This window comes from Mesoplodon bidens (assembly GCF_964165515.1).
Source record: "Mesoplodon bidens genome assembly, chromosome: 4".
NCBI classification, from domain to species: Eukaryota; Metazoa; Chordata; class Mammalia; order Artiodactyla; family Ziphiidae; genus Mesoplodon; species Mesoplodon bidens.
Genome location: NC_138160.1, coordinates 153815658 through 153834723, shown reverse-complemented (window position 1 = coordinate 153834723; position 19066 = coordinate 153815658). Strand labels below are relative to the sequence as shown.

The following is a 19066-nucleotide window of genomic DNA, read 5'->3' as shown; positions in this document are numbered from 1 at the left end:
TGTGCTGAGTCTGTGGGTGTTTTTTTAAGCAGCAGCTACTGGTGGGGCTGAGGAGTTGGTGGGGAGGAAAGAGCCGAAGCAGCCTTTCTCCTCAGAGGACCCGAGGACTTCAAGAATGTTCAGTGCTAATGCTTGGCCACCAGAGCCAGTGCTAGACTCAAGCTGAGAACAGACCCTACTGCCCACCCTGAGCTTTCCACTCCCGCTTCCAGAGTAGCTGGGAGCTGCAGGGCGAGCCAGCTGAGCCCAGGCCCCACTTCATCTAAGCCTGTAGCTCCTATGTCGGGGACACCCCCATTCCTCTTTTTTTTCCCCCCAAGAGCCTTAAATGCCACTGGGAAGCTGACAGAACCAATGTACCCACCCACACAGTAAATTTTAAATAAGTATATGAAGTTATTTGCAGAACCCCAGGCCATCTCTCCTGCTTGGCATAATGGCCCCAAAACCTAATCCCTTCAAACATTTTAGACTTATGGTGCCCTCCTGTTTTCAAAGGCCCAGCACAGGACTCAGTACACACAGCAGCCAAGCTTCAGGCACCCCGGAATAAACTGGAAGGACCTTGGGCTTGAGGGTTGGATCTGGTTTAAACTCCAAGCTCTCTTCTTGATAAGCTGTGAGCCTTTTTGGGCAAGTCATTTCATCTTCCTACATCCCTTCACACTCATTTCTAATAAGGAGGTAATACGATTTTATATGTGTATATGTAAAAGCACCTTGCCCAGGGTCTGCCATCTCCTAGCTTTTTCTCCCAATCAGATGCAGGTTGGGTTCTTTCGACTGGGCTCTGTGGCTGCCACGCTCCCAACCAGCAGCAATGGTTAGGCCATGCCCAGTACCTGTGCGCAGTGGGCACATGGTAATTCTTTGCCAGTGAAGCTAAAGGTGGGCAAAGTAAGGAGAAGGCCTGTGAATATATTTGCTCAAAGTTATAAAACAACGGCATTCAGTTCTATCCCAGACTATTTACAGTGGGAAATGGATGCATACAGTTATGAGGCTGTACAGTGGGAGGAGTGGACACAAGCCTTGGTGTGGCAGTAAGAGACCCGGCTGAGGGCAGGATGGAAGACATCTGATGTGCCTGCCAAGTCCTTTGCTTCTCTGTCAGTTGCTACTAAGTCAACAGCAAATATGAAGGGGAGACCGAGCAGGAGTACAGAGGCCAGAGTCTCCCTGCCCTTAGAGCCAAGGAGCCAGCTGCCGGATGTAGGCTGCTTCATCTCCCTCCTCGGCCTCTGCCACAGAGCCACTCCAGCCCCTGCCTGTGGTGGCACTGCTCAGCCAGTTGCTCTGAAATGAACCACAGTCCACAGAAGCCAACCACCCCCACGGAGACAGACCAAGGCTCACGGGTGAAAAACCTCTTCCAGCAAAGTTCCTCCCAGGCAGGAATCAGAAGATGATGCGTTTCCCATCTGCTGGGTTCTGCTCCATGGGACAGTAGGGACACTTCAGCCTACAAAGGGAGGAGAACCAAGAACGTCTCGGGGGGCAGCCAGCAGAAGGATCAAGCCAAGGTACAGCAGAGCACATGGAACTTACTTTCCTCCGTTAATGAGCTTGTTGAGCGCATCTCGGGAGATGACGTGGCCACAGATGAGCTTGATGGGAGGGTTGGAATCCGACGTCTGCTGGCGGAGGATGGGGCACGCGAACACTGAGTGGTACCAGCACTTCATACCCAGTTCGATCTCAATCTGGGGAGGCCAGCAGAGGGGTGAGTCCCACGTCCCATGGCGGCTGTCCTCCCCAGCGCCTCCTGCTGTACCTCCCCCTGCCAGGCCTCACCGGTAACTCATCCTTGTGACTCCAGACCCCGGTGCACTGCCTCTGCTCGATCACAGCTTTAATGTTCATCAGCACTGGCAGCGCCACACAGCCAGAGGCAAAGCTGCAGAACAAAGAGCAGGGGCTGGAGTGACCCTGACCGAGAACCCAGCAGACAGACAGAAAGGCCAGCACATTGTTGGAATGTGACTTGGGACAAGGTTTCAAAGTGGCACTTGATCAAACCGGTCCTTAAAAATCTCTTAGGTCACACATAAAGCCACATATGTAGTCATGCGTCCGACTCTAAAGAGTCATTCTAATGCACCCCCAAATTTGAGAACCTATAATAAACACAAAAGGAACATCCAGGGGACAGATAATCTGTTCATCCCAAGCACTGATAAGTCCTTGGTGTGACAGGGACAGTGATGTTTGGAAGGGCCCCATCCTGCCTGTCTACCCCATTCCGTTGTCACGGTGCACCTCTGTAACTGCAATCAACCAGGGCACTTAGATATAGGAAAAAGCAGATTCGGTTCTCACAAGGATTGGGCAGGGGGTGGGGAGCCGACTGGCTGGAGCCTTGGGTACCAAATGCCTACAACACGCAGGGCAGTTGTGTCAACAGAACGGTCCTAAGGCACCGGTGTTCCCACTGGGAAAGACTGTTCTATAACCAGAGTCTGTGGTAATGAATTGGAGGGTGGAGCCTATCACAATGGGGCAAGGCGTGAGATTCCACAGCCAGCCTAAATAAAATACACCACTGTGGTGCGGTATGTGGCGGGGTCAGGTCCAGGTGACCTTTATTCCCTGTGAGGCCCTAGGAGCCTGTTTTCTCATGTAAAATGAGGATAACAGTACCTCTAACTCCTTGGTTTGTTGTGAAGCCATGAGAAGAATATTAACTATAAAGGAGTCTTCTGAGTGAAAGCTCTCAGCACGTGTGACTCAGCCACTCAAGTCTCCCTGAAGGGAAGTGTTTGAGGGATGAGGTGGCAAGAAGGCCAGGCTGTCAGAGGGTCCTGTGATGATCCAGGGGTGAAGTGCAGGAGACACAGACCTCACTCGAGAGACCTTACAAAATGGGAACCTTGACCCTGCCATTGACCTTGTGGTGATCCCAGGCCACAACTCTTCCTAAATCTGTTTCTCTAACTGAAGAAAGGTAATTCCTATCTGGAAGAATGACTAAGACAGCCAGTTTAGGTCTGTGAAGGCACCAAGCACCATCCCTGGACGTGGCAGGGCCTTGGCAAATTGGGTTTCCCTCAACCCTCCCACTTGTGCTGCCCCCACAGGGCTGGCTGTACCTGACGCTGAGGGGTGACTCCACAGAAAGGCCCAACAGGGAACAAGCATCGCGTGTAAAGGTCTCACAGATCTCGGCCCAATGGCTGTTGTCCAGGAGGTGGCAGTAGGGGGACTTCTCCAAGCCCAGCCGCAGGTATACCAGGCTGCCCATCATCACCTGGATCTCTGCAAAGCAAGGGGGAATCAGGGTACAAGGAGGCAGCCTTTTCCCAGGTCTCCACGTCCAGCCCTGCTGTGGCAGGGCTGCAGAGGCAGTATGAGCCCCATGGCTCCCACGCCTGAGACCTGACCAAATGGGGGTTAAAATGCCCTCTGGCAAAACCAGTTTTCCCCAAAATCCAGTGAGGAAGTGGGGTCTCAGGCCTGCTTCTGTGGCAGTCATGACCCCACAGCATGAGGTAGGGAAGGGTTTCAGTTTCCTTCCCATCCTTTCAGCTGCATCAAGGAGTGAGCTCAGGCCAGCGCTCATGTCTCTATTCTCCAACACTAGCTAATCCCCCCCAACCCCCCCCGCCAGCCTTTTTTTTTTTTTTTTTTTTTGGCCACGCCTTGCGGCATGAGGGATCTTAGTTCCGTGACCAGGGATCAAACCCATGCCCCATGCAATGAAAGTGTGAAGTCCTAACCACTGGACTCCAAGGGAATTCCCTAATCTCCCTTTTTAAAAAGCTTTCAGGAGGCGGCGGTATCTAGCTAAGATTTCATAACTTTGCTGGGTTTTCATGTTGTTTATCTCTAAATAAAATGTGAAGTAATAAATGTGAGTGGAGCTAAAGAAAAAAGTGACTAGTAGTCGGGTGGTTCCTAATTGTGAACATCTGGAAGGTGAAGCTCAAACAACTGAGGTTTGGAATTCCTACTGTGAGGCTAGAGCAGCATGAGGGCACGCGTGGCGTGGGCAGGCCTGGTGAGCTCTGGGTCGGGGTGTGGCACGTGGCTGGGGACCAGAGGTGGCGTGAGATGAAGCTAGGAGGGTATGGCAGAGGCGGTGAGGAAGGGCCTTGAGTGTGGAGTTCACCTGGGCGACAGTCGGGGAGGGGTTCCAGTAACACGCAGCCCCACGTGGGGCAGGGACGGGCAATCCCAGACGTGCTGATGTCCGCCAGAGCCCAGCAGTGCCCACCCTGGCACTCAGGGCACGTACCCCGCTGGTGAAGCCGAGCAAAGGGCTGGAAGTGCCGGGCGTAGCTGAGGGCCTCCAGCTGCTTCTCAGGGCCACCTGCCAGGAGGCGGATGAAGTGCAGTCGGTGCAGCTTGAACTCCAGGGAGCTGTTGAGCTCGAGCAGGCGCTGCCTGTGGGAGACGGCCCATCTGGGAAGAAAGGGGCCAGCTGAGTGTGGAGCTGGTGGGGCGAGAGAAGGGGCCCTGGCAGAGCCTCCAAGAGCCTATGTGAGGCCCGTGAGACACAACTGGAGACGTGTCAAGTACGCTGAGTGAGGCGAAGAGCACAGACAAGCCCTGTCCCCCGCGGGCCCACCCAAGGGCCAACGTACTCCAATGCTGGCCCCAGGTCTTGTTCATGCAGAGCTTCCAGGATTCGATTCAACTCCAGGAAAGGCTGCTTGAAATCCAAATCCACATTCAGTGTTGATTCCTAGAGGGAGAGAGAGCAATTGACCACTGGAGGACAGTGTTGCCAAAATTCTCTGCTCTACACCTAATAAAACCTCATCCACCAAAGACAAGCTAGAGAGGGCCAGGTTTTACATGAGGAGCCATGGTCTCTTGCCAGCCACCTGGACCCCTCTTATTCCCAGTTCAGTTCTGGGAGGCTGAGTGCTACATGCTGGCCTCCCAGAGAGCAGACTGCAAACCCCACCCCACCTACTGGGGTACTGGAGACCCATAAAGAGTAGCATGGAGAGAAAATTATTCCTTTTCAATTCCCCTAATTACATTAAGGGAAAGTATCCTTTACTTTCACTTCTAGTGTGTCTTTAACACCTAACAAGTGCTACTTCGTCATTTTACTAATCTTCCTTTTTTTTTTTTTTTTGTGGTACGCAGGCCTCTCACTGTTGTGGCCTCTCCCGTTGCGGAGCACAGGCTCCGGATGCACAGGCTCAGCGGCCATGGCTCACGGGCCCAGCCACTCCGCAGCATGTGGGATCTTCCCGGACCAGGGCACGAACCCGTGTCCCCTGCATCGGCAGGCGGACTCTCAACCACTGCGCCACCAGGGAAGCCCAATCTTCCTTTTTAAGAAAGGGATTACCAGGCACTCAGACCTCTGGCTGGCAACCAACTCTACCTAGAAATTAATAACTTTACTTTTCATTGTATATATATATTTTTTATATTTTAAATTTTATTTTATTTTATTTATTTTATTTGTGGCTGCGTTGGGTCTTTGTTGTTGTGCACAGGCTTTTCTCTACTTGAGGCGAGCAGGGGCTACTCTTGGTTGTGGTGCACGGGTTTCTCATTGCAGCTTCTCTTGTTGTGGAGCACAGGCTCTAGGTGCGCGGGCTTCAGTAGTTGTGGTATGTGGGCTCAGTAGTTGTGCCTCGCGGACTCTAGAGCACAGGCTCAGTAGTTGTGGCGCACGGGCTTAGTTGCTCCGCAGCCTGTAGGATCTTCCCGGACCAGGGCTTGAACCCGTGTCCCCTGCATTGGCAGGTGGATTCTTAACCACTGCGCCACCAGGGAAGCCCCCATTGTATATATTTTTATAGCTACTCTCTTTTTGTATCAGGGGCACTGATTTCTAAAATTTATTTAAAGAAGCAACAAAAGCAAAAAATAAAAAGCAGGACTACATCAAACTAAATTAAAAGCTTCTGCACAGCAAAGGAAACCATCAACAAAATGAAAAGGCAACCTACCAAACGGGAGAAAATATTTGCAAATCGAGTATCTGATAAGGGGCTAATATCCAAAATATATAAAAACTCATATAACTCAATAGCAAAAAAAAAAAAAAAACTTAAAAAATGGAGAGAAGATCTGAATAGACATTTTTCCAAAGGAGACATCAAAATGGCCAACAGGCACATGAAAAGATTCTCTACTTCAATCATCAGGGCAGGGCAATGCAAATCAATACCACAGTGAGCCATCACCTTGCACTTGTTAGAATGGTTATTATCAAAAAGATAAGAAATAACAAGTGTTGGCAAGGATGTGGAGAAAAAGGAAACCCTCGTGCACCTTTGGTGGGAATGTAGATTGGTGCAGCCACTATAGATAACAGTATGGAAGTTCCTCAAAAGATTAAAAATAGAGCTACCATATGATCCAGCAATTCCACTTCTGGGTACTTATCCAAAGAAAATGAAAACACTAACTTGAAAAGATATCTGCACTCCCATATTCATCGCAGCATTATTTACAATAGCCAAGATAAGGAAACAACGTAAGTGTCCATCAATGGATGAATGGATAAAGAAGATGGTGTGTGTGTGTGTGTGTGTGTGTGTGTGTGTAAAATGAAATATTATTCAGCCATTAAAAAAGTAGGAAAATCCTGTCATTTGTGATAACATGGATGGACCATTATGCTAAATGAAATATGTCAGACAGAGAAAGACAAATACCATATGAACTCATATGTGGAATCTGAAGTTTTTTTTAAGAAAACCAAGCTCATAAATACAGAGAACAGATTGGTGGTTACCAGAGGTGCAGGGTAGGGTGTGGGAGAAATGGGTGAACTGTTTTTGGGTGTGGGAGAAATGGGTGAACTGTTTTTGGGTTTTTTTAGTTTTAATAAATTAAATACAATTTTTAAAATAGCTATTAACCCATTTAAGGAAAGAATGCATCAACAGAAAGGAGCTGGTCTACAATGGAAGCAAAGTTAAGGGGCGATCTTGGAGGAAATGTTGGACTTCCCATGTGCAGTCCAGAGGGGAGGATGCCCTGCCAGGCCAACTGTCCACTGGAAACAGGTCTCTGGGAACAGGTATCCCTATCAGACAATCAGAGCTGATGACATACATATTTGAGTCATGTAAATAAACTGACCTGTCTGGATACAAGAAAAAAATAATAACGGGGTCCTAATATAAAGAAAACTACCAAGTAGAAAGCAGAACAGGCAGGTACCAGTGCCTTCCCAGCGGGCTCGTTACCTGGCACAGCTCCTCAGCAACACTGAGCATGCCCTGCTGGTACAGGTGCTCCAAGATGGCCATCTGCAGGATCTGCTGCTGCTTCTCCCGAGAGTCCCACACTGCGTCGGAGACTACACCGCAAATCTCAGAGTCAAAGTTCTGACGAGGACGAGAGACAGGGCCCTGTGACTCAGGGTCTCACTTCTCACACTGGCTTCCTGAGAAGCCCTGCTACACACTAGCAGCAGGTGTTCCTGCCCGCCCCCTCCGGGGCCACCCACATGCTCACCCTGTCAATGGCTTTGCCCACTCGGGAGACACTGCTGTGAATGTCCTTGTGGTCTGAAGCCAGTTTCTGCACGGTGTCTTTTATCTTCCGGCAGCACTGAGACATCACCAGGGAGAGGGTGGCTGAGAGAGGGGTCCCCTGGAGGGCTGCAGAGAAACACTGGCAATGAGTCAGGACACAGAGGAGCAGACCTTGTCCCTGCCTCCTTATTCTAAATACCAGCGTGGAGGCCGGGAAGCAGCCCTGAACTCCAAAGTGAAAGCTTCTACTACAGGTCCTGCCACTTTTTAACTACATGACTTGCAACTGGTCAAGTGGGACAAGCCGGTTCATCTCTCAGAGTCTTCATTTCCTCATCTGCAAAATGGGGGTGATAGCACTGGCCTTGTAGGTTGCTGTGAAATGAAGATGATTTGGCACTTACTGTGGGCAAGTACTTGGTTTTAGCCACTTAATCCTCACCACCATTCTCTGCAGTGGGCACTGTTAGTATCTTGTACTACAGCTGAGGAAGCCGAGGCAGTCACTTGCCAGATGTCACAGCAGTGACCTGAAGCCCAGGCTCCTCACCACACCAGATGGCTCCTTATTATCTTGAGGGAGATACCCTGTGGGAAGGCTTTGAACCATAAAGTATTGTCCCCACGTTAATGCCTCTAACTAACCCAGAGGACACCAGGCAGGCCAGGGTCCTCCAGGGAAGCACAAGGACATTTCTGGCTCAGGATGCCAGGTTTACAGTGGTTTCCACCCCCCATGGCTGGAGGAGCCACACGAACTACCAAGAGCACGTGGGGCTTGGAATAGAGAAGGGCAGACAGGGCACGGGTCCCTTCCTCCAGCCCAGCATCTACGCCCCTTCTTTAGATGGCAGCACCTCGGTTCAGGGGAGAAAACACGACCCAGGGAAGGGAACGTGACCCAAGAGGGCCAGGGAGTGTCTCAAGCTCCGAGACCAGGAGCCCTGGAAGAGAGAAGCATTCTGCCAGGTTGCTAAACAAACAAAAGTGAACTGGAGTTGCTGGAGCACCATGGCCACCTCAGGGGAGCACTGCTCTGAGAATGAAGCCAGTGTAGATTGAAGGTATCACATGAGCACTTAGATCCAACTGGGCTGGACCTTTCAGTTACCTGAATCTATAAATCCAGCAACCATACCCCCTTTGTTTGTTTAAGCTAGTCTGAACTAGGTTTCTGTCACCTGTAACTGAATGAGTCCTGACAAATACAAACAGGAGGTGGTGGCTGGGCCTACTCCTACTAGGATGTCTATGACCAAAAAGACAGGTGATAATAAGTGTTGGTGAGGATGTGGGGAAATTGGAACCCTCATACGTTGCTGGTGGGAATATAAAATGTTGCAGCTACTTTGGAAAACAGTGTGCCAAACAGTGTGCACACAAAACAGTGTGCCAACATTTTCTTCAAAAAGTTGAACAGAGAGTTACCATATGACCCAGCACATAAAAAAAGAATGAAGTACATGGTACATAGGGATGAACCTTGAAAACAAGCTAAGTGAAAGAATATAAAAGGCCACATATTATATGATTCCATTTATATGAACTGTCCAGAATAGGTAAGTCCATAGAGAGAAAGTAGATTAGTGGCTGCCAGGGGCTGAGGGAGAAGGAGAAATGGAGTGATTATTAATGGGTGGGGGATTCTTTTTAGAGAGGTGAAAATGTGCTGTAATTAGATAGTGGTAAAGACTGTACAATTCTGGAAATATACTAAAAACCCACTAAAGTGTATACTTTAAAAGGGTGAATTTTAATGTGAATTATAGCTCAATCAAAAAAAAAAGGACATAGGAACTAGGGGTTACCTCTGGTCAAATCTAAGACAATTTGATCATCAAAATAAATAATAACAGTAATGGATTATAACCCATTGAATAATATATGAATTTATGAGTATGAACTTGGAAGGAAGGAAGGAAGGGAGGAAGGGAGGAAGGGAGGGAGGAAGGAAGAAGGAAGGGAAGGCCTTTCTTATAGTTAAATGCCAACTAATAAGTGTATAGGGAATGATAGACCGGGAAAAATCACCCATCTTGCAACTAACTTCGTAATGATTGGTTCACGCAAGAATCATCAATGAATGCGTTTTGAAACCAGTGGGCAGAGTCTGATAAAGCACAGGAAATTTATATAGTCTCAAAGTACCTCCCCACAAATTACTTATTGATTAACTCTAAAGAAAGAAATATTAACCTTAGGGTGGAGGAACCTGGCAGACACCATCTTAACCAAAGATCTTGATCAAAGTTAACGTCACCCATAATGGAACAAGCTGATACCTTGTACCTCCTGATGTGATGCACTGAGAAACACATCAGTTCTGAAGTACTCTTGCCCAAAATGCAAAAAAATAATGAGGAAACAGCAAACAAATCCAAATCGAGAGACGTTTTCAAAATCACTGGCTTTAATGTTTCTAAAATGTCAATGTCATGAAAGGCAAAGGCAGGTGGAGGAAATGTCCCAGATTTAAAAAACTAAAGATTAGACACAAGAAACTAAGTGCAATGCTTGATCTTGGATCGGATCCTGGACTGGAAAATAAAATTAAAATGTTTTATGAAAATTATTGGATAGTGGCAAATTGAAATATGAGCTATATTCATTAGGTCATAATATTAATGTCTAACTTCTTGATTTTAATAATCATACTGTACTTACGTAAGAGAATGCCCTTGATCTTAGGACATACACACCAAAGGCTTAGGTGTATGATATCTGCAGCTTACTTTCTAATGGTTTTAAAAGTAAGAATATGCAAGAAAACTGATAAAGCAAATATGGCAACATACTAGCAGTTGGTGAATCTTGGTGAAAGGTATATATGAGCTCTTTATACTGTTCTTAGGACTTTTCTGTAAACTTGAAATGATCTTAAAGTGTCTTAAAGATTCAAAATAGAAAAGCAAATTGAAAACAAAACGTAAATGAAAATAATCTCAGGGAAATTAATAATTTCTGTTGGGCTTTTTGAAATAGCTCAGAGACTTCCATTATTCCCCTTCGAAGAGGCCTAGCGATCCATGTATCAATGCCCTAACCATCGTCCTTCCAGAACCCTATTATCAAGCCGCCTTAGGGTCTCCTAGGCCCCAAGGGAGGCAGGTGTGGGGCTCTAGTGGGGGGACACCCACCTGCGCTGGCCAGCTCAGCCCGCAGCTGGCCCACGTAGTGCAGCAGCTCCTCCAGGCTCTGCTCACAGTGCTGCCCGTAGGTCAGGAACTTCTGCAGGACCTTGTCCACCTCTCTCTCCACACTCGCACACTGCTCCATGGCAGCCACTGTGTCAGGCCCCACCTGGGCCAGAGGGGCACAGTGAGGAGGGCTCCCAGATCCCACCTCACCATTCCCATATCATATATCAATGCTTAGATATTCCCAGCTTAACATATCTGTACACAGCTTCCATCACCCCCAGCCAGGGTGCCCACTGGAGGTGCAGGTAGGCGTGAAGACGGGTCTTCTGAATCATGGTGAGAAAATTACTGTTTTCAACTCTTTTCATTAGAATCCTTGTTCATCTCTTTTTTATTTTTTTAATTTTTTTTGGCTGCGCTGCAGCATGCGGGGATCTTAGTTCCCCGACCAGGGATCGAACCCGTTGACCCCTGCAGTGGAATCGCGGAGTCTTAACCACTGGACCACCAGGAAATTCCTCTCATCTCTTTTTTTTTTTTTTTTTTTTTGCGGTACGCGGGCCTCTAGCTGTTGTGGCCTCTCCCGTTGCGGAGCACAGGCTCCGGACGCGCAGGCTCAGCGGCCATGGCTCACGGGCCCAGCCGCTCCGCGGCATGTGGGATCTTCCCGGACCGGGGCACATACCCATGTCCCCTGCATCGGTAGGCGGACTCTCAACCACTGCGCCACCAGGGAAGCCCCCTCATCTCTTTTTTAATCGGAAAAGAGAGCAGGCCTTGCAGAGATCTCAGCAGGCAATACTATCTTGCTATCTAAGTAGAAATCCATATGTACATCGCATATTCTAACGTTTCATGTATTTTCATATATTCATTATGGTCACCTCTTCACTTAGTGGACTTGGTTTTCCATGTACTATAGTGATAGAAGCCATGAAGGCAGTCCTTGAATGGCTGATGCTTGAAAGCACAGCCTATGGAACAAATGCTGACCACAACGGCCTGAGAGGCCTTGCCCACCACTCCTACCTCAGCCTCCCTGCCGCTTGCCCACAGACAGGCAGCTCATATTCCCTTGCTCCCTCACAGCTCCGTGCCTTGGTATGCTCTCCATCACCCCTCACTTCCTCGACTACTTGAGAAGCTGGCCCATCCTTTCCAAGGCAGCTCAGAGGTCATCTCCTTCTGCAGCTGTCCCTAGCCTGCTCTCACCTGGCTCCCTCCACTCTCACTTGGCACCCTTCTATTTCAGTTTTGATCACTGGGTAACGATCTGTTTGAGGGCTTGCCTCCCCCACTAGACGAGAACATCTCGTTGTAAAACTCTTCCTCCTCATGGTACCATTGAAGAAAGTTGACTTTTCTTGTCCCACCTTTCCTACCACTAAGGTCCCACTCCTAAGTCCCTTCAACACTGGGCCACTGCTCCCCTCCATTTCAGAGCAGCCTTTGACACTGAACACATGGACGATCCTTAAAATGTTGGTGATAGAGTTGATTTCGCTCCCCATCTTTCCATCTATGGGATGTGAAGTGAGAGGGCTCTGTCAAACGCACCTCTCAAACGTTCACATCTAGCCAGTTGTTCATTCTCTCAAAGAAGGGTACAGAGTCACATCACAAAGAGAATTCTGTGTCCAAAGTGACCATCGGGATTCTCCCAGTCTCACCAGGCTCTCTTCCCATTCCCACCAGTACTGTTAGCCCTGGCCCCATCATCTTGGCCCAACCTGTAGCCACCATGTCCTTATCAGACAGGGGATGAGTAATGGAGAAATGGTACCCAGGGCCTTGAGGTGGTTGACACCATCACAGTACAATTTGTTAATCATGGTGTCTAGAAGACATGCCCCCCTCTTCATGCCCCCTGAGGAAATACCCTATAACTGGAATATGAACCATTACAGGCAAAATATAACAGGGACACCTGTTGGAAATAATATAATAATAATTATTGCTATGAATAGTTACTATTTCATAGGGGCTTATTATGTGACAGGCGCTGTTCTAATGACTTGGCATGCATTAACTAATTCGCTTAATTCTTACAAAAGCACTATGAGGTAGGTACAATTATTAGACCTACTTTACAGATGAGAAAATGAAACTCAGATTAAATAAATTGCTCAAGGTTACGTAGCTGGGAAGTACAGGACCTGGAACCGAAGCTGGGAAGTCTGGCTCCAGGCTCCAGAGCCCTTCTCTGAAGCACAGTCCTCTCTGGACCAGCTTAACAGGCCACCATCTCACCAGGAAAGGAAAGCAGCCAATATTTGTGGTTGGAATGAGGGTACAGCAATGATTAATGATGACAAGAAACAGGAAAGTAACCACAGAGCCTGTGAGATGATCAACTAGGAAAGATGGCAGTACTAAAGAATGGTTGCCAAGAGTGGGAACCAGGATCACCATCTACTGAAAATACACACAGCTCAAGAAAGGTTACAACCTCACCAAGGTCAAACAGTATGGCCCTGTCAGACATCAACGAATACCAGGATTATCAAAGGGACGCCCAAGTCAGCATCTTGCAATTGTATTAAAAAGCTGAGGGAAGGGCCTCCCTGGTGGCGCAGTGGTTGAGAGTCCGCCTGCCGATGCAGGGGATACGGGTTCGTGCCCCGGTCTGGGAAGATCCCACAGGCCGCGGAGCGGCTGGGCCCGTGAGCCGTGGCCGCTGGGCCTGCGCGTCTAGAGCCTGTGCTCCGCAACGGGAGAGGCCACAGCAGTGAGAGGCCCACATACCGCAAAAAGAAAAAAAAAAAAAAAAAAAAAAGCTGAGGGAGGAGATGGGTACAAGAATTTTCATCCCAGTGCTGTGTTGTGGCAGGGCGCTTGAGACAACCCAGGAGCCTCCAGGAAGTGATAAGTCAAGTAAAATGTGGGAGATGCATCTATGGAAACCTGGGTAGCACTGAGAAACCATGTTCCGGATATACCCACAGCAACATCAGTAAGATCCCAAAACATGGTACTGAAGGGAAAAAGAAACAAAATGAAGTCCAGGCAGAATACCACTTATGTTTTTAAAAAATATATGCCTACAACCAAGGACACACGCAAATAAAAGGATATGTACCAAACACATCAGAGTGGTTTGCTGCAGTTGGGTGGTGCGGGGAGGGAATGGGGAGAACGGGGATAAAAGGGGATATGTAAATAAATGCAAAGGAGAAAAAGGGCCTGTGTGGGCCAGTTAAATGTACAATGAACTGATAAATGTGATTATCTCAATAAAATTTTTTTTTTTATAAAATAAACGAGATGGGAAACAGAACTGCTTGCAGGTATTCCATCCAAAAAGCCCAAGAGGCCAATTCAGCCTGTCCAGGGTTAGCCACTCTCCCTTAATCACAGCCGGTCATCTTCCCCAGGCACAAGGATGGATGAGTGTGAGTTTGTCTTCAGGATTAATCCAGGGAATTTCATTTCCATTATCCTAAGCCCTCCTCCCCAAGGTCTCACATGGACAGAAATTATCTACCAGGGTGATCACCCCAATACAACACATCAGATCCTGTCACCCCCTTACGCATCACTGCCATGGTTTGACATAACATGCCCTTTGCAATTGTACATTCACTTCCTTTGCACAAGCTATTCCTGTGTCTAGAGTGCCCTCCATGCTTCTCTGCACGGAGAACACAAGATGCTGTTTAATCATGAAGCCCATGAAGCTCTCAATGAAATCTCCCTGCCTCCTCCTCTGCTTCACAAACCAAACCTCTGTCAAGGGCGCCGATACCACACACATCTGAGTTCTCAGCACTGCAGCACAGTAAACTGCCTATTCACACGTCTGTCTCCCCGCACTAGACTGAGCTGCTCAGGGCTGGAGTCCAATCTCATCCTCTGTCCCGTCAGTGCCCAGCCCAGGGCCTGGCCCACAGGCGGTACATCCATTTCCAAACTAGGGGGCCCTGAGCTCAAACTTGTCACGGTTGGGCAGGGAGAGACGTGAGTGAAATACTGAAATCCCCACCAAGGCATGCATAGGGGTTTTGTCCCCAGTCTTCAGCATCCTAACAACACAAGAGGGCCCCTTCTGGGGCCTGGGGAGAAGAAGGGAAGTTTGCACAGATCACAGAAAGGTCCCCTTTGCCTGACACAGAACTGGACAGCCTCCACCGACCCAACACTGCATCTTTTCACCCCCCATCTCTATCCAGTCTTCACCTTACACACCACTCCTCTGCTTAAAACCCAATAGATTTCCACATACTCAGAATAAGTATGGGAGATGGGTCTACAAGGCTCTAGGTGAGTCAACTCCCAACCACCTCTCCAACTTCATCTCCTACCACTCTCTTCCTCAATGGCCATATTCCAACCACACTAGTTTTCTTTCTGTTTCTTGAACATCATTTTATTACTACCTCGGGGCTTTTTCCCTCTGCCTGGAACACTCTTTCAGATCTCCCTATGACTGGGTCCTTATTAGGGTTTCAAACACATTTCTTCAGAGACGCTCTCCTAGGCCACAGTGTCTAATGCTGCCCCCTCTACCCCGCCCCGTACCTATGAGTCTATCATATCACCCTGTTCCTTTTCTTCATTGCACATCTTTATTTCAAGTTTCAGATCTTTCTTCCGTCATTAACCAAACCTGGAAGGAGGAAAAAGCCCACCAGTCTTCTTGGACTACAGCCCCTGCTGGGAGTTTCACCTGCATTAGCAAGCAAATTACTGGCAAACTCCTACTCATCCTTCAAAAGACCTTAGTCGAATGCCCTGCCTGGCTCCCACGTCACGCAACGGGTTACCTCCGGCTCGGCAGGGTCGCAATAGGATGGGACGTGTGAGTTCGAGCTACTCCCCAGGTAGGGGCGGCTCCCCGAAGGGTCTCTGAGAATGCAGGGTTCCAACTCCCGGCCCTGGCCGACGTCTAAGGAGAAAACAAACCCAAGGGCGGACTGGTGAGGGGGCTTAGTCCCGAGGCTTTACAGAAGACCCGGGGCCTGGGAGCCTGCGTAGCCGAGCAGCCGCCCACCGCGCTCCGCCCTCCGACCGCACCTCCCGGCAAGAAAGCCAGCCGGCTCTCACCTGGTCCCGCAGCCCGGGCCCTGGTTTCCGGCGCCGCTGTCAACGGAACCGGAACCTGCGACAGTTGCTCCGAGGCCCCGGATTCGCCCACTCGCGACTCCGCGGAGGGGTGGCCGAGCCTCCCCCTCCCGCGCACGAGTGGAGTCGCCCGCAGGGTCAGGGCGGCAGCTGGAAACCGCACCTCCGACCGTCGGGGGGCTGCGCCGGGCCGGCCCGGCCCCGACTCTGCACGTCTGATGGAAGGAATCGGAGCGACCCACTCGCTGGCCAGCAGGGGTGCGCGCGGCGGCTCCGCGTTCAGAAGCCCTAGACCCGAAATAACTGTGCCTCCCCCGGTCCGCGCCCGCCCACCCTCATTCAAAGTAAAGACAATACCGAACAACACAATGCATGTAAGGTCCAACAGTTAGGCTTTCCCGCGGTGGCTCCTTGATGCTCTTTCTGAAACATCAAATGACGTTTAAAAGAGAAGTCCCCTTTTTTCTACTCCAGCCCTGCTGCTCCCCTAAGCCCGTACTTAACACACTGGGCAATTAAATTCTGCTGCGAGGGATTCAGCCCTGCTCTGCTGCCCTAAATTGGTCGCTCTCCTTTCAGAATGGAGGGGAGACAGGGGTTGCACAACCGCCCTAAGGAGGAAGGGTAAGAGTTAGGAAGGAGGTGAGAGGAGATGGTGACCCCAAGCCCAGGCCAGGGCTGAGTTCACGACCCTCCAAGGCCCCCTTGCTCTGCAGGGAAGGGGCAGAGAAGCCTCCCGCCCCCTCCTCAGGCTTCAGGGACTTGGACTAGAAACAGCCCAAGAAAAAAGACTCGGTCTCTTTTTCCCTGACTTTAGCTTCCCTTTAGGGACAGTCTCATTCCAGGGCATCTTACCCTCCAACCCTCCATACCTCCTCCCCACCCCCACAAAACACCCTTGCACAATCCAGCCCTGTTTTCCTTATAATATTTGACTTTAAATTACCTTGAGCGTTTATTTGTTTATTCTGTCTTCCTGCCCCTAACCTCCCCCCCTCCCCCCACCTTTTAGGATAAAAGCTCCATTGGGGCCAGGAGTTTGTACCCACCGCTGCTGTAGCCCCAACACTATGTGCTTGGAACACAGTAGCTGCGCAGAAATAGTCTGAAGTAGCCGATATCCTCCGTTTATGAATGGGGAAACCCCGGTTTCAAACCTGATGAATCACGCAAGGAAGAGGGCGGTCCACAGCCCGTCCAGCAGCCCGCGGGGGCGAAGAAGCCTGTCCCTGCGCCGTGAGCCTGGGTGGTCCTGGCCCAGGCGGGAGTTGTGGGGGTGGGAGGGTTGAGTGAACCAGTGAACCTTGCCTGGGGCCACAGTCCGAGGCTGAGGCTGCGTCCAAGCCAGCAGGACCTCACAGGGTTTCGCGAACGCCCCAGGCTTCCCCACTTCCGCTGGGGAAGCCTGCCTCTCAGCTACACTGGGTGTGAGCAAATCCTAGCTTCTGCCAGAACTTAGAATGCCCAGCTCATACGTCAGGCTCCTTCACCTCTGTCTGTCATTGTTTTCCCCAGTATGTGGCTCTTCTTACATCATGGTTTCGTTACTTTTCAGGTTGCACCACGTTTTCTTACATGGCTGATTTTGTCAATCTTTCCTTGTTGGGATTGTGTGGTTTTGTTTTGTTTTATTTTATTTTGTTGGAGGGCGGCTGCTTCAAAGCAGAAAAACTTGACTCTTCTCCACTAACTCAGTAACAGTCTTTTAATCTTTCGCTAGTTTCCTAGGATTTGACTTTTAAATTTTAATTCCCAATGCATGTCCATTTTATTTTGCAGGGGGTGGTGCAAAATATGACTTATTTTTTCCCATATTTTTGTCCAGTTATCCCAGAACTGCTTCAAAAATAATCATCCTTACCCTCTCGTTTGGAAGCCCGTTACCATAATATTAAGATTTTTCGGGCTTCCCTGGTGGCGCAGTGGTTGGGAGTCCGCCTGCCGATGCAGGGGACACGGGTTCATGCCCCGGTCCGCGAAGATCCCACATGCCGCGGAGCGGCTGGGCCCGTGAGCCATGGCTGCTGAGCCTGCGCATCCGGAGCCTGTGCTCTGCAACGGGAGAGGCCACGGCAGTGAGAGGCCCGCGTACCGCAAAAAAAAAAAAAAAAAAAAAAAGATTTTTCTACAAAATGAAATCTATTTCTTGCTCTTCATTCTTCCCACTGAGGTATAGTTTTATTTTTATACGAATGTCATTGTTTTACTCACTACTTTGTAATATGTTCTAATACGTGGTGGGATTAAACACTGCCCACAAAAAGGGCAAAAAAGAAAAACAAACACAAGGTTATTGAGAAAGCAGATCACTGGTTGCCTGAGGGTGGGGTAGAGTGGATGACTACAGAGGTACACGGGGATTTGGGGGGGATGATGGAACGATTCTGTATCTTGGCTATTCTGTAGGGCTGGTTGTACAATTCTCTGTACTATCAAAGCAGTGAATTTTCCTGTATGTAAATTATACCTTAAACGTGGCAGGGGGCAGGGAGGCCAGTACATAAAGAGCATACGAGATAACAAAGAAGGAAGGAAGGAAGGAAGGAAGGAAGGAAGGTTCTTGATAGAGAGGACAAGCCCTGGAGTGCTCTCCTGAAAAACAGCCTTCCTTACCTCCCAGAGTGTGTCCAGGAAGGCCAGGCTAGGAAAAGATGAACCCCCCCGATAGCTGGGGGGATGGAGGGCAACGGTGGGTAGTGCAGCCACCACCTGCCTTCTGCAGAACCTGGGAGCACCAGGGCTCAACATCAGTTCAAGTTGCCCACTCAGGCCCTGCTCTTCCTTCCACCCTCCAGGTGGCTCCCAATCAGTCTCCTGTTTCTCCCTACCCCTGCCACTGCTTGCAAAGCTTTGGTTCAGGCCAGGAGCAGCTATGTCATTTGCAGGCCCCAGAGCAAAATGAAAATGCGAGGCCCCTTGTTCAAACATCATTAACTTCCAGATGATGACAGCAGAGCATTGCACCAAGTCTAAGGCCCTTCTGAGTGTGGGGCCCTTGGTGACTACACAGGTCACACACACACAAAGCCGGTCCTGGTTCTGGCCCTTCCCCTTGGCTGCCTGAGGGACCCACCCACAGTCACAGGAGGTGAAGTCCTTCTGTGCCAGCTTGCCAGGCTGTCCAGCTTGCCTCCTTTCACCCCTTTCCAGACAAGACCCTCCCATAGACCTGCCCCACGCTTCCCCGTGACCAAATCCAGGCCCATCCTGAAATGCCTTCCTCTCACCCTACTCCAGAGGAAATACCCTCCAACTTCCCCTCCTCTGAGAAGATTACCTGTTAAAGAAAAAAACTACTCATGACACGTGTTAAGGAATGGTAAGGAAGACTTTATTCAAGGGGGGCTACTGGAATGGGGTTTTGTGGTAGGGGCCAGAGAGTGGCCTCAACTCCAAATATAACCAGGAAAT

At 49.5% G+C, this 19066-nt stretch overlaps 1 protein-coding gene and 1 long non-coding RNA gene across 5 annotated transcripts; both read right to left on the bottom strand.

Moving 5' to 3' along the window:
- Positions 1–81: 81 nt before the first annotated feature.
- Positions 82–15846, bottom strand: RMND5B (required for meiotic nuclear division 5 homolog B). 2 transcript variants are annotated; one of them, XM_081233121.1, is made up of 11 exons: positions 15638–15846; positions 15358–15479; positions 10592–10754; positions 7435–7580; positions 7164–7304; positions 4584–4684; positions 4235–4401; positions 3090–3255; positions 1795–1897; positions 1549–1703; positions 82–1462 (listed from the first exon to the last, which is right to left on the bottom strand). In XM_081233121.1, exons 3-11 carry the CDS (start codon positions 10728–10730, stop codon positions 1399–1401), a joined length of 1182 nt encoding a protein of 393 aa, XP_081089247.1. In that variant the 5' UTR covers positions 10731–10754; positions 15358–15479; positions 15638–15846; the 3' UTR covers positions 82–1398. The 2 variants fall into 2 exon arrangements, with proteins under 2 accessions (XP_081089247.1, XP_081089246.1); XM_081233120.1 differs by lacking the exons at positions 10592–10754; positions 15638–15846 and having other exon boundaries at positions 15358–15444.
- Positions 15845–17184, bottom strand: LOC308616740. 3 transcript variants are annotated; one of them, XR_014015751.1, is made up of 3 exons: positions 16705–17184; positions 16013–16266; positions 15845–15870 (listed from the first exon to the last, which is right to left on the bottom strand). It is a non-coding gene; the product is annotated as an uncharacterized lncRNA (long non-coding RNA). The 3 variants fall into 3 exon arrangements; XR_014015752.1 differs by having other exon boundaries at positions 16013–16078; XR_014015753.1 differs by having other exon boundaries at positions 15851–16078; positions 16164–16266.
- Between the last annotated feature and the right edge of the window lie 1882 nt (positions 17185–19066).

Excerpts from the sequence above, each read along its gene's own strand:
- RMND5B (XM_081233121.1), bottom strand. The coding sequence starts at position 10,730 with ATGGAGCAGTGTGCGAGTGTGGAGAGAGAGGTGGACAAGGTCCTGCAG. Across the intron at positions 7,581-10,591 it reads GGCTGAGCTGGCCAGCGCAG|CCCTCCAGGGGACCCCTCTC; the intron begins GTGGGTGTCCCC and ends GTTTCTCTGCAG. Across the intron at positions 1,463-1,548 it reads AAGCTCATTAACGGAGGAAA|GCTGAAGTGTCCCTACTGTC; the intron begins GTAAGTTCCATG and ends CTCCCTTTGTAG.